Source organism: Protobothrops mucrosquamatus, unplaced genomic scaffold (assembly GCF_001527695.2).
Source record: "Protobothrops mucrosquamatus isolate PMUCROS unplaced genomic scaffold, P.Mucros_1.0 scaffold607, whole genome shotgun sequence".
Taxonomy (NCBI): Eukaryota; Metazoa; Chordata; class Lepidosauria; order Squamata; family Viperidae; genus Protobothrops; species Protobothrops mucrosquamatus.
The window spans coordinates 261709-276709 of NW_015386905.1; the positions used below are offsets into that span (position 1 = coordinate 261709).

General features: G+C 40.0%; 1 protein-coding gene across 1 annotated transcript in view; it reads left to right on the plus strand.

The window, feature by feature from the left end:
- RFFL (ring finger and FYVE like domain containing E3 ubiquitin protein ligase) overlaps positions 1 to 11401 on the plus strand; it is a 14851-nt gene extending 3450 nt beyond the window's left edge. Inside the window, exons 2-6 of the mRNA XM_015817611.2 lie at positions 5327 to 5713; positions 7409 to 7492; positions 8866 to 9073; positions 9729 to 9752; positions 10981 to 11401. Of these exons, the coding sequence (XP_015673097.1) occupies positions 5327 to 5713; positions 7409 to 7492; positions 8866 to 9073; positions 9729 to 9752; positions 10981 to 11171 (894 nt within the window). The 3' untranslated portion in view covers positions 11172 to 11401. The remainder of the gene's footprint in view (positions 1 to 5326; positions 5714 to 7408; positions 7493 to 8865; positions 9074 to 9728; positions 9753 to 10980) is intronic.
- The last annotated feature ends 3600 nt before the right edge of the window (positions 11402 to 15001 follow it).

Genomic DNA, 15001 nt, shown 5'->3' on the forward strand with positions numbered 1-15001 from the left:
CTAGTGGACAATCACTTAAATATGAGCCAGCAGTGTGCTGCAGCTGCCAAAAAGGCCAACACAGTGCTAGGCTGCATTAACAGAGGGATAGAATCAAGATCACGTGAAGTATTAATACCACTTTACAATGCCTTGGTAAGGCCACACTTGGAATACTGCATCCAGTTTTGGTCACCACGATGTAAAAAAGATGTTGAGATGCTGGAAAGAATGCAGAGAAGAGCAACAAAGATGATTAGGGGACTGGAAGCTAAAGCATATAAGGAACGGCTGCTGGAATTGGGTATGTCTAGTTTAATGAAGAGAAGGACGAGGGGGGACATGATAGCAGTATTCCAATATCTCAGACTGCCACAAAGAAGAGGGAGTCAAGCTATTTTCCAAGGCACCTGAGGGCAGGACAAGAAGCAATGGATGGAAACTTATCAAGGAGAGAAGCAACCTAGAACTAAGGAGAAACTTCCTGACAGTTAGAACAATTAACCAGTGGAACAACCTGTCTCCAGAAGCAGTGAATGCTCCAACACTGGAAGTTTTTAAGAAGAGACTGGACAGCCATTTGTCTGAAATGGTATAGGGTTTCCTGCCTGAGCAGGGGATTGGACTAGGTGACCTCCAAAGTCCCCTTCAACTTTATTATTATTATTATTATTATTATTATTATTATTATTATTATTATTATTATTATTATTATTATTGTTGTTGTTGTTGTTGTTGTTGTTGTTGTTGTTGTTGTGCCACCAGAAGACACCATGTAAATAAAAACTGATGCTTTTCCAGTTAGTACTTTTGATGGTCTACAATAGAGTAATTAGAAAATGGTTTTTCTAATAATCTAGGAGTTAATTGTTTCTTCATATATTGTAAGAGCTTATTCCTCAAAATGTGATCAGGGCAAAATTGTGAATCCTTTGACTGATTACATGTAGTCCTTAACTTACGACCACAACTGGGATCACAATTTCTGTTGCTAAGCAAGGCAGTTGTTAAGTGAGTTATGGCCAATTTTACAACCTTTTTGTCACGATTGTTAACCTGATTACTGCATTTGTAAGTGAATCACATAGTCATTAAGCAAATCTGACTTTTCCCATTGATTTTGCTTGTCACAAGGCAGCTGGGAAGGTCTCAAATGTTGCTCACATGATCCTAGGACAGGGGTGTTAAACTCACAATGTCACGTGATGTGTCGTGACATATCGCAACTTTTTCCCCATTGCCAGAGCTGGGGTGGGTGCGGTTTCGGCATGACACATCCTGCCTGTGGGCCGGCAGTTTGACACCCCGTCCTAGGATATTACAACTGTCATAAATACATGCCAGTTGTCAAGCACCCAAATTTTGATCATGTGACTGTGGGGATGCTTAACAGTTGTAAGACCAGATCTCCCAATGATGCACTCATTGTGAATTAATCAAGGTTTTAAACTAGATTGATCAAATAATAGATCTATGTTTGCTTGTATAAAGTCCAAGGAAATCATAAAAGTTGATCTATTTTAGGTTTGACTCTATGTTCACATGTTATATTTGTCAGTGACATTAACATTAACAGTCAGTTTTTTATGCATGACTCATATCCTGAAGTGGTCAGTAACTCGAAAAGTGCTATGAACTTAAATTTAGATTTGGCCTGCTTTAATGAACAGAAGAAGCTTGAACCTACTGAAAAAGATGGGGACTGGAACAACTCAGGAGGAGTTAAACTTGCAGTAAGCAAGACTGAATTATAAGTGTACTGTAGTTTGCAACTGACTTGCTTATTTCCTTATATTAATTGTGTAAAGCTAAGATCTGAAATGGAATTTCCTCTCTTAGCAGCTTGTTTTTCAAAATTTGCTTCAGTTTGCAAAGGTTAACAGAAGGGAGAATCTTTTATTCTTGACATGAACTTTTAATTTTCAAACGCTTCCCTGGGAGAGAAGTTTTAAATCTTCACTGCATTTAATTCAGAAGCCACATGTTTACTCTAGGGAGTGCCTGCTTTACACTCTAAGTTTGAATAGGTTTAAAGCAGTTTTTTTTTTCAAACTTGGCAACATTATGTTGGCAGGAGAATTCTGGGAATTCAGCCCATAAGACTCTGATCTGGGGTTGGGGGCATATACGCATGTATTATCAATAGGATACTATAGTTAAATTGGATTAATACTGTCATGGCATATACCTTGAGTGGAAGAATGGGCTTTGAAATGGCACATAGAGTCAAAGTCCACACATCTTAAAGTTGCCAAGTTTGAAAAATACTGTTTTAAAGCGTTACTTTTAGCTCTAAATTATGGATTAGTTAAGGTGAGTTCAGTGTAAAAGTGTGTAAAGTTATGCCATTGGTCATTAGTTGTGGCATAGTTATAATTTAACATAAGGTGGGTTGAGAGGATATATGAACAAAGCCTGTGTACTTTCTGTATCTTGGGGTTTAGGAAATCATAACAGGTTCCAGTTGATCTATTTTAATTTTGTAAAAGTTTTCATATGTGACAGAAAGCAAAAAATAAAAGAGAGAGAAATATAACTCCTTCCTCCTTTTAAACAAGTCCGGATGTGTTGCAACTCTCTAGAGGAGGCGTTTCCCCCTTTGTTTATCTGCCACTTGTATTGATGCATCTACATAGCAGGTCTTGGACATAATGATAGCAAATGCCAGAAGGAAATCGTTCACTCTGATGACAGGATTTATCTTTATTTATCAGGTCTAATTTATTCAGAAGGGATGATAATAGGGATTAGTATGGCTGTGAACATAATTTAATGAGATTAAGTTTGTTTTGACTCCTCTGGAGCAAAGATTATGCATGACCTGAGTCCTGTTTGAACTGACAAGGAACACAATTTTCTCATTTGCATGAGAAGAGGTTCAAGCAGAAAGGCGTTGCCTTGCTAGTTCTTTAATCAAAGCACTGAACCCTGATGGGTTGCTCAGGGAAGCAAGTGGGATAACAACACTTCCTTTAGTTAATTTCCCATGTTCTTAAATTGGGAAACACTTGGCCCAAAGTGACCAGAACTTTCCTGTCCTGGGAATGACATAATTACACTAAGTTTTTCAGGCTATGTTTATTTTGGAAGATTTTTGTTTATTATTTGTTAAACTTATTTACTGCCTATCTCACTGTGGGGCTACTCTAGGTAGTTTACAACAGTAAAAATGGAGAAATGAAAAGAAGTGTAAACATAACAGTAGCAAAGTAATGGAACAATAGAATAAACAATGAAAAAGAAAACAATGAGAACATAGTTTGATGAAAAAAAAAAGATGGCAGGTGGGGTATGCTATCAATCTAGTAGCCACCTTCAGTGGTATTTTCCCCATTTGGGTCCCCAGTGGGGATTTTTTTTTTAATTGAAAATGCTTTTATGGATCTAGGGCAGGGATATCAAACTGCCGGCCCACGGGCCAGTTGCATCATATGGAGACCACGCCCACCCCACCTCCCCAGCTCCAGCAATGCAAAAACCATCACGATACGTTGCGACATGTCACGTGACGTGGCGAGTTTGCCACCTATGATCTAGGGCAGTGGTTCTCAACCTTTTTAATGCCGCGACCCCAACCGGTCGTAAGTCGAGGACTAAACCGGTCGTAAGTCGAGGACTAAACCGGTCGTAAGTCGAGGACTACCCAACCGGTCATAAGTCGAGGACTTTCCCTGCCCGGGAGCGCAGCGCATGCGTGGTTCCGCCCCCTGCGCCGGCCGAGGCGTAGCTGGCAAGCGGCAGAGACGGAGCAGGCCGACCACCAGCTGGCCCAGCCCAAGGGAGGTAAGGCACCTGCCGGAAAAGGGGAAAAAAATGGCGGACAAAAAAAATGGCGGACAGCCTTACTTGGTGACCCCCATGAAATGGTCGATCGACCCCAAATGGGGTCCCGACCCACAGGTTGAGAACCACTGATCTAGGGGAACAACACTTTTTGATTGCTTTGTGCTCCTGATGAATCAAGTGCTTAATGCAGAGCTTCTACCAAAATTTACATTTTGTTTCAGGAGGAACACGGTGACTATACCCATGAAGCTCTCTGGCACGGCTTTGCACTAGAACTAAAGCCCACACTTTGGCAGTTGAAAAATTTGCAAGTGTTCAAATTTGACGAAAAGTTCTAGACTGCATGAAACTTTTGCATAGTCATTATGATCACCCTTGAACCTGTTTACATTAGGCACTGAGTGGAAAGTTATAATAGCCATGTGCCCTGTACATTATGTGAGGTAGAGCACGGGTCTCCACACTTGGCAACTTTAAGACTTGTGGACTTCAACTCCCAGCATGGCTGGCTGAGGAATTCTGGAAATTGAAGCCCACAAATCTTAAAGTTGCCGAATTCGGAGACTTCTGAAGTGGAGGATGGGCCAGTAGTAGAATAAACACCTGAGGAAGGAGTTTGATGGAAGGCAGGCAACAAGATACCAGAAAGAGAAGCTGGAGAGAATTGCTGCAGGAATGTGCATTAGAAATTTAATGAGTTATAATAATTAAATAAAAATAACATTACATAAAATAACAAAAATAAGAGAGGATAAGTAATATTGTCAAGCTCCCAAAGTATCCTTGAGAAGAGGGTCATCATGGCAAGTGTGGACACTTTTATGGACGCGGCAAGTTTGTTTGCTGTTGTAAAAAAAATCAGTAATGGAATCCCACGCATTAACTGAATTCCAACCCATATATAGTGATAAATATATCTCAGTAAATAGCCTGCCAATTTGTTTTTTCAGTGTAAGTGTTCCATTGCTGTTTCTGCCTCATCACTGGTCTTCTGCCTATTGCCCTGCTGTGCTGACCCATGCCTCTTCCTTTTGCCTTTTCTTTATGTTCTCTCTCTCCATTCTTCTGCTTGCCCTTCAAGCTGTAACCAATAGAGTTTTGAGAGCTATGGTTTGAGCAGAGTTTATTCCACTTTTGATTTAGCTGTGCATTTATGCAGTTGGATCTAATATTGGCGTTCGGTTCTGAGGTGCTAAATATTCCATAAGGATATATTTTCAGATAGCAGCAATAGCTGATGTTTATCGACTAACAGTAGCTAGACTGGAAAATTGAGCAGGCCTCCCCGCACCTTTCTTGCTTCACAGAAGGTGGTGCTGTGAAACTGGCTTCTCATGAGTTAAATCATGCCAAACCAGAATGTGGGAATCTGATGTTTTTCTCCGGGGATTGATGGGAAGATGGTTAGCCTGCCTGCATGTTTCTGACGATTCACAGGTCACATGCCCTCGATGTTCACATGGACAGTGTCATGAGAGAATGCAAACAAGTATTCTGTACTATGGTTTCTCTGCTCAAAAGTCCCCCTGATGTTCTTTCTCCTTTTCCCCCTTCTGAGCAGCGTGTCTGCCTGGACTGCAAAAAGAACTTCTGCCCTTCCTGTTCACACCAGCCTGAGAGTGGTCCCTGCCTCTGCCACCTCTGTGAGCGATTCCGAGCTACAGCTTTTCAGCGGGAAGAACTTATCAAAATGAAAGTGAAGGACTTGCGAGATTATCTGGAACTCCGGGAGATCTCCACGGAGATGTGCCGTGAAAAAGATGAGTTGGTGTACTTGATCATCAGTCAGCAGCCCTTGGATCCACAAAGGGAGAGGGGGCCCCGGGTTCCTCCCCCAGCACCAGTGTCTGTTGCCCAGGAGGAGTGTACAACTGTGCCAGTTTCACTGGATTATTCTCCTGAGCAAATTTCCACCAACCCTGCCTTGCAGACTGAGGAGCCTCCACAGGTACGGATGCTTCTGCTACCCTGGTCCAGGTACCAGGATACTTATTTAGATGCCTTGGCACAAGGTCCCGTTGGCTGCTGTTGTCCGATGTGAAGATGTTGCTTGAATATGGAGTTTAAAAAAAGGGCTTATATAATATAGTGGGAGAGGAAAATAGATAGTGGAATGTGTACTTTGTGTGCAGAACCCCCAAGTTCAGCCTCCTGCCATCTTCATTTAAAACAGTGTTTCTCAACCTTGACAATTTTAAGGCATGTGGACTTCAACTCCCAGAATTCCACAGCCAGCAATGCTGGCTGTGGAATTCTGGGAGTTGAAGTCCACATGCCTTAAAATTGTCAAGGTTGAGAAACACTGATTTAAAAGAAGAGTAATTTATAAGAGACATTTGCTATAACCCTGGAATACGTTAGTTTTTTTAAATTTTGAAATGCTCTTAAAATAGGTTGGGTCAGGGTCTTCAATTTAGCCAAGTTTCTCTGATCCCAGTTGGCTTAGCCACTACCTCCCTCCTGTTCTTAGAGCTGAGAGGCTGGGAAAGGGTCTGTTGTGCCTACTTTTCATTTTAAAATAATTAGTAATAGCAGGAATATGGGAAGCCTAGCACTTCGGTATTGGGTGGATTCTGTCTCCCCCACTCCATCCTGTTCTTGATTATACTTCCTAAGATTGTTTACACTTCTAAGAGAAAATAATGCAAAATCATCCCCCATCCTGGGGTTTTAGAAGCTTATGAAGAAATTATGTTTCTGCCCAGTGTTTAGTCTTGACGGATATATTTGTGTTTGTATCATTTGCACAAAATTACTTTTCCCCCGCCCCATAAAATATCTGTCCAGTTTTTATGGGTTTGTTATTATGAAGACCCATTGCCAATAGAAGGGGAGAGGCTTGCATTGAACTTGGAGCTTCCCTACAGAAGTCCTTTAACTTCCCTTTTACTTTTCCAGAAAGTAGATTACATAAAAGTTAATCTTCCTATGCCAAATGCAGGAAGGCAATTACAGCCTTTATGATTAAAAACGTCCTCCTCCATTTGCCCAGATGATGACAAAGTTTCTCACATTCTGCAACTCTTCCCATCCTCCCAATTTTTGTTAATACGAGTTTCTTCTGTTCTAACCTTGCTTGACTTCATGGCAGCTTTTTTGTGGCTCGAACACACTCGTGGCTGGATGCTTTCAGTTATGGAATCCTAAATAGATAAGTCTTCATTCTTTTCAGATCTTGGTGTGGAAAATGCATGGCCACCTTCCAGAGAGAGGGCATATGTGGGGCTTTGGTATTGTGTCATAAAAATGCCTTGCATTCTCCATGATGTCACGTTGTGTCACAATGGAAGGCAGCAGAGCAGAGCCAGCCTTCATAGCACGTCTCTTGCTAGCTCCCTATAGCTCCATCATGACTGTCCTGGCTCTGCTTCCTTGGAGATACCACCCAAGGGCTTTCCTACGTGAGCCAAGGCAGTCCTAACAGGGCTTAGCCAACAGCAAGGTGAGGATCTCAACCTAAAGCAAAATTCCTCGTCCAATTTTGAAGTATTGATGATGGTCTGGCTTCTCGCCATTGGCTGCACATTTTCTTGGGCTCTTGATGATCCCTTGAGTGAGCAAGTAAAGGCCAGCTGAAGGAAAGCCTCTCCCCAGCCCCCTCCCCAAACTTTCTGAACAATTCAGTTACACTTTTCCTTCTTAGGCAAATGGGCACGTGCTGCCGAGCCAGGACGATATGGCAGAAGTTGAGAATGCAGTCCAAAACCTGCCTGAGGAAGAGACGCAGGTAAGGGAAGGTCACTGCCTGCTTTTCAGGGATTAGAGGCTGAAAAGGGGAAGGCTGTATCTTGCAATGGCTGATACAGTCTGAGTCAACATTTGGTACTAACAGTGGTATCAGAAACGGATGAAGTCCTTTATGTGCTGAGAATGCTATGGAAATAACTACATGCTTTGAAATGAAAAGACGTGCAATTCTGTAATGGATTTGGAGTTGGAAGACCGATAAAAGGGAATATTTGTACCTCAGGGTTGAACTGTGGGGTCCTTGGTGCTCTCTGAGCTTGGTTGCTTTCTTGCAAACATTTCATTACCAAACTAGGTAACAACATCAGTGCCAGCATGGAGCTGGAGGAGGTGAGATCTGCTCTGACCATAAGATTCTTTTATGTGGCTTAAAAAAAAAACTAAGCAGCTTAATTCTGCAGTCTTCCTCCCCATTTGCTGAACCCCCAAAATGGGGCATATTCTCTGTTGCTCTGATTTCAAAATGTCAGGTGAGATGTATGTCTATTTACAGACACAGATCTTTGTATAAATTGTACTTTTTTAGCCAGTATTGACCCTCAAAGCAAGTAAAATTTTACCATGTGATAGAATAACATGGGATTTTGTGTTATTGATTTATTTATCAATTTCTAGGCCACTCAACTCTAAAATGACTTTGGGGGGGTGGGACTTCACAAAGTTAAAAGAAACAATATTACACCATACATAAAACATCTGAGGGAACAACAAACCATCCTTGCAGTCCATCCCTCCCCCCAACCCCTGCTTAAAGGCACAAAATTTATGTTGCTAAGTCAAACATTTGTTAAGTGAGTTTTATGACCTTTCTTGCCACAGTTGTTATGTGAATCATTGTAGCTGTTAATTTAGTAACATGGTTGTTAAGTGAATCCGGCTTCCCCATTGACTTTGCTTGTCAGAAGGTTGCAAAAGGGGATCACATGACCCTGGGACACTGCAACCGTCATAAATATGAGTCAGTTGCCAAGCATCTGAATTTTGATCATGTGACAATGGGGATGCTGCAATGATTGTGTGAAAAATGATCATAAGTCACTTTTTTCAGTGCTATTGTAACTTTGAACAGTCACTAAATGAACTGTTGTAAGTTGAGGACTACCTGTATTGGAGTTGCTGATTTTGTTGGGACATGCAAGCTTGGAGGTCCTTGTGGGAAATGGGGGCAAGCCCTCATTTGTGGCTATTCAGCACAATGAAGAAGTCGTTATTATGGCTTACTGTTGTAGCTTTATTTATTTTTTTTCTCTTATAGCTTTTAATTATTTTTTTAATTCAGAAAGTTGTGTTTAACTTTGGTCTTGGTTGCTTGATTTCCTTCCTGTTGTGAATGTTTCATTTCTTCTATTTCAGTCCACTGATTCAGAAGATAACCTAGTTACGGGACGGAGGGCATCCCTCTCTGACCTAACAAGTGTGAGAGATATTGATGCCCTCTCAGTAAGGCAGTTGAAAGAGATCCTGGCTCGCAACTTTGTTAACTACAAAGGCTGTTGTGAGAAATGGGAGCTAATGGAGAGGGTGACCCGCCTTTACAAAGAGAAGGACCTCCAGCAGTTGGGTATGAAATTCCTCCCTCCATTGTTTTTAATTTGTATATATTAATGACAGTTACATGGGATTATTTGGAGTTTAAAATTACAGCGGGCAGATGGAGGAAGCAGTTCCTTTGGTTGATTTGTGTTCATTGACATGGAGAGAGCATTGACACTAGAACAGATCAATAACTGTGTTTATACAACATGCTTAACCAGGTCAAGTAATCTGGCAGATGCTTTTGTACGTATGCTAGATTTAAATCTGATAAGCTTGGTTAATATTAACCTTCAACAGGTGTTCATGGCATAAAACTCCTGCTTTTGTATTTCACTTAATAATTTAAATATAGTGGAAAATCAGAAAAAGAATTAATTTCATTGTTCAGGTTGAGGCTCTGGAATGAATGCAACCAGGGCTCTTGCAATATTTTACTCCGTTGCCTCTTAACCAAACAGAATGGTAATGGTTTATTTTTTCTCTGACCATCACAAATGCAATAATAAACTGTGTTCTCCTTCTCCCATGTAATGCATGTTTTATCTTTTATCCAATCCCTTAAAAAATGGAAAGTTAGAAAGTAGGATAATAGTTGGAAAATAAGATGGTGGTCCATTAATTTACCTTGCATTCTATGGCAAACATCTCAAGCTCACACTTTTTTTTCTTTTCTTATTCAGTTTCAGATACTGATGATCAAACTGGTAAGCATGTTCTTTTTTGTCTTCTCAACATTGTATGGCTGCAACTATTTAAACAAGAACAATTACCGTCTTTCAGGAAAATTGGTAGTCTCAAATCGATGTAATTTGGTTTCTTTATTTGAGCCAATAAATGTATGTATGCTTTAGTGTTTGTGCTGCTACACACACACACACACACACACACACACACACACACACACACACAATGTCATCATGTAAATGCATTTTATGTGCATTAATATTGTGTACTTTTGTGTTAGGGGAATGTAAAACCATAGACAAAGTATTTCATGAAAGCTCCAGAAATTACTTTAGACATGCGACTTTTTCTCTGCATATGGAGCAGTTCAAAATTATAGGACAAATGCACAGGGATTAGTATAATAGCATTTTAGGCAGGAGAGAAAACAAATGCATGGTGCACTTAGCACTACTGAATTAATTCATTTTCTGAGTTCACATGGTGCATTGAACCATAGATTAACAGGCTGGTTTTCTACAGCATAGTAAGCTTCAAAAAATCCAACTGTATGAACTGTAGATCAATGGAAAAGATTGCCAGATGAAGTAATGAGTTCTCTTGTGCTAGAGGTTATCAAAGAGAGGCTGAAGGATCATCTGTCAGGAATGCAGAGGTTTGAATTAGACTTCCATTGTACATGATTTTATGAACTTTATCAAAATCAACTCTAATGGAGCTTACCATGCTACATGAGTTCATCTACACTACAGTAAACATGGTTAAGCATGTCTTATATACTCAGCCCACATGCTTCCCAGTTTCCTGGGTATATGGCCTATATTCAAGAACCGTGCCATAGTCTTGAAACTGTTGCAGAATGTGGAGAAGGTCACAAGTGTGGCAGCTTTTTTTTGTTTTTTAAAAAAGAGAAATACATGGAAAAGGAGAGGCATTGTGTATCTATTTATCATACAGATGCCTACCTACCTTACCCACCTTTGGTCTTAAGGGGAAAAGACATGCTGAGGAGCAGGAGAAGATAACTGGAAAATAAAGAAAGCCGACAGAAACTTCTGAGTTGGTAGCATGCAATCTTTCCTAAAGTAGTAGGTAGAGACACACTATGGCACCACAAGCAGGGTACGCTTTATTACCTTGATTTTTGATGTTTTAAGTGAATTAAAACCAGTCACTCCTTATTTATTTTGCTTCCTGCCAGAATTTTTGTCTCCCATGCTAAAAAAAACTCTTTTCTTCTTGTTCTAGCTCCAACTGGTAATGCGACACTCCCCGGTTCTGAAGAAAATCTCTGCAAAATCTGTATGGACTCCATCATTGACTGTGTCCTGTTGGAGTGTGGCCACATGGTGACTTGCACAAAGTGTGGGAAACGTATGAATGAGTGTCCCATCTGCCGGCAATATGTGATAAGAGCTGTCCACGTTTTCAGGACTTAAGAGCACAGGAAACAGGACTAATATTCTTCCACTGTGACAGAGAGCACCAGTCCCAGCAACCTAGTCCCCATTCTTAAGAAGCCCACAGATGATAGGTGAAATGAAGGATGGAGGGCTGCGAAGACTTGAGCTGTGATTGGCTGCATATCCCGACTAATACTGTGCATTATACCACAGTGCCTGGAGAGCTGGACATCCTCAGTAGATCTAGAAAGCAACATGCCTTTTCTTTCTTTGTCTGCTTTTGACAGGGCATAAAGAAACTCTTGATGTTTCCAAGACATTGAGGCTCTTCCCCTCTGGAGTAAATAAACAAGGTGATCTAAAGAGGAAGAGAGATTTGCTTCTCTCAATTCTCCTTTCTCTTTGACTAAATCCTTGAAGGGGAGAGTATATATTCCTTTTTTTTTTTTGGATACATATTTTTTTTTAAAAAAATTTTAGCTAGCCTTGCGGGTCAGGCTGAAAGTTGTCTCTTCTATTGCCTTGGATTCTTGTACAGAGTAAATCTGTGTCCTACCACAGTGGCCATGGTGATATATCTACAGATGAACAGGGCTGTAGGCGAGGAGAGGATTTACAATGATGAAGATGAAGTTTTTCCAGATTTGTAGTGAATGAGTATCTCAGGGATACTTTGTGTTTTTGTTTGTTTATAATTTTGTCATGATCAAAATGCGATGGCCTTTAAGAAAATTAAGTTGCATTATAATTGATTTGTTTTGTATTATCATTGGGGAAAACCCCTACATTTGTTCTGGATTTTGCTTATGGAGTTAGCATTTGGGACAATAAGGAGGAACCAGTTGTGTTTTTAAAGGCCATTGTCAGATCATAAACTACACTAGGGCCTATCCTTGGCAAAGGTTCCTCTTCATTTCATTCTTTCGTTAGCATTTGTTGCCTTTCAGATATAGTATTTCATACCAAGATGAACAGATGTCCAGATTGCTTTCTGTAGAAGTTCAACGACTTGATTTTTTTGAAGTATGTATTTTGCCTTTAAATGCCAAGTATTGGCATTTCATTTGCTTCTATTGTAAAAAAAAATCTTCTGTTCTTTAGTCACTCAGTGAAACACTGAAGTGAAGATACACGAGGTCAGAATGGGTCTTTTCATTAGCAAAGGGGAGGCTGTTGAAGATAGAGGCCCTTTTGCCATGTTCTTCTGAAACCATTTTTTGGGCGACTACGCAAATGTGTTTAGCTATCAGACTGCAGTTCATGAATTCCCATGAATCTTGGACTGAATCCTACTTTTACAACTGATGGAGAGGACTGTTTTAGGAAGAACCATGGAAAAAGGTAATCAGTAATTCTAAAAAAAATGGTTTGGAAGAAATCCAGGGGAACCATTTAGTTGTTTACATACTATCTTCTTCCAAGGGCATTTCAGAAAGACAGTTTTTCTCTCTGTGTTGTATGAAAGCCTTAAGAAATGTGACACTTTCATATCAGCTGCTTCCTTCACTATTGTGTCTTAATTCCCACTCCGCCAAAGTGCTTTATCAAATTCTGGCTGTTTCCCAAATTGCTAAATGCCTTGCAAGTTGAAGATGCCTTAATTTGCCTTAATCCAACAGTACACAATCTGATTCCTCCAGATGTTTTGTACTGCAATTCTTTTAGCCATAGCAGCAAGGGAACTGTATTTCAGAACATAGGAAGTGCACTATCCCTGCCTTAAGTTCTGAGATTGTGTAAAATAAGAGGAACTTAGGCAGTTTGTTTATAGGTTGCATCGATGGGTAGATAGGTTTTATTGTGTAAAGGTTGCATCACAAATCTCTCCTCTCCTTCTCCCATTGAATTCCACAGGCATTCAAAAGAGTCTGGTTTTTTTAGAAATCAGTTTGCACATGCAGCATATATTACCTTACCCTTTGTTATGATTTCCAAAGACCTAGCCTCAAAATTGCACTATTGGACATGGCAATATCCCAAATGCCTGGCACATTAGCCCTGGTCCTTGTTAACCCCCGTTCCATCTGATTTTTGGTAAATGCTTTTGATAACAATTTGCAAGATATAATCCCTACATGTATATCTGTATCCTGTGCAACTATTATCTAATTGTGGATAGTAAAACAGCTTTTTTTTGGGGGGGGGGGGCTTTGGTGCATTTCTAAAGAACATGGATTGGCTCTATATAAAGCCAATGTTGGGAACAATTTGTAACCCATTTCTTGGGGGTGGTGGATGATAGAAGGATTTTTTTTTTCATATAGGAAATGTTAAAACTTCAGTTAATGTTAGAATTGCTGTTTTGCTCTTAAATTTCATTTTCCCTCTTAGGAAGGACTTTTTTCATTTTACATTCCAACAAGGGGCATGTAAATGAATAAAGGAGCATATATAGTCAGTGAACATTGTGAACATCAGTTGTTGATCATGCATAAAAGAAAATTGCTGGTACGGGTAATAGTTGGGGAAGAAGAGGTAGGAAACTGAAGAAGGAAAATACCCAAGTCTACTTGTTGTAAAATTCAATGTGAACTGGGGTGGTGACTTGACAAGTTAGACATGGCTGCTCTTCCCAAAGCTTTGGGCTACTCTGATCTTCCCCACTCATGAAAAAAAAAAGAGTTGGGATGGCAATAGTGTTCCAATACTGGGTAAAACAAGTAGCGTGTTTCTTTCTTTCTTGGTATCACTTGTGTAATGAAGTTCCCATTGCCACCCTATTTTGATTCAAAATTTGATATTTTTCCATGACTGTGATTTGAATTTTGGTGAAGTGAAACCTTCTCCATAGTGATGCTGCTTTGTGAGTAACAGACTGCTGCTGCTGCACTAAGCTGTGGAGAATTTCTGTTGTTCTGCCAGAAAAATTAATATAGCAATGTATGCTTGTCTGAACAGTGGGAAAGTTAATTTTGACTATGAGAAAACTGTGTTTCAACAGGTCTCACTAGCACAGAGTCCTGCTTTATAATTTTATAATAAAATGGAAACATGTTATTAACTTACGCTCCTCTTTTCTTTTTAACAGAATATGTTTCAGGTTTAACATGAGTTACTTGATACTTGGCAAAATATTGTTTAGGCTGATAATGAAAACTAATGAAAACTGGAAACCTATCCTTTTGTCTGACTATGTCTTGATGGCATAACAGTTTGAACCAGAGCCTGTTGTGTTTGCAGTGTAAATGAAACTCCAACGAGCATTCAACCCTTCACTTACCTGTTCTTTCTTTCTATTGCAATGAGCAATTTAAAATTCCCCTTGGTCATTTTTCCTTCTTGAGGTTATAGTACCATCTCACGCTTGTGACCCTCAATTGAAAAGCTAAACCTTGTTTTGAGTTCCATTATTTATCACAGAATGCTCAAAACACTACGGATTGAAATGCTCCATTTTGTCCTAAATTTGGAGGAAAAAATCACCAATGTTTGGTTTTCAGTTCAGAAGATTTCACAACTCCTACAAAACATTTCAGTTTTAATTATCAGTGTGTATGACTGGTGAATGTGAATTCCCATGAAAAATGTTAAAGTAATCTGTCCCACTGCTTAAGGGCTCTCAAGTCAGGAAATTCTTCCTTATTTTGAGTTCAGCTCTCCCTCTGAAATCTTCCATTCATTGGTTTTTGTGCTAGCCATGGGAGCTCCAGAGAATAAACCCACACTGTCTTCCCTGAGACAATATTGTATAAGACTGGTATCATGTCTCCCTTTAGTCTTTTCTTCTTTAGGTTGAACATACCCAGTTCCTGTAAACATTCTTCACTGGATTTAGTTTCCAAGACCATTATCTCGGTTGCTTTTCTCTGCACCATTTCAGTTTCTCAGTATCCTTCTTGGATTATGATAGAATTCAGTGCAGTATT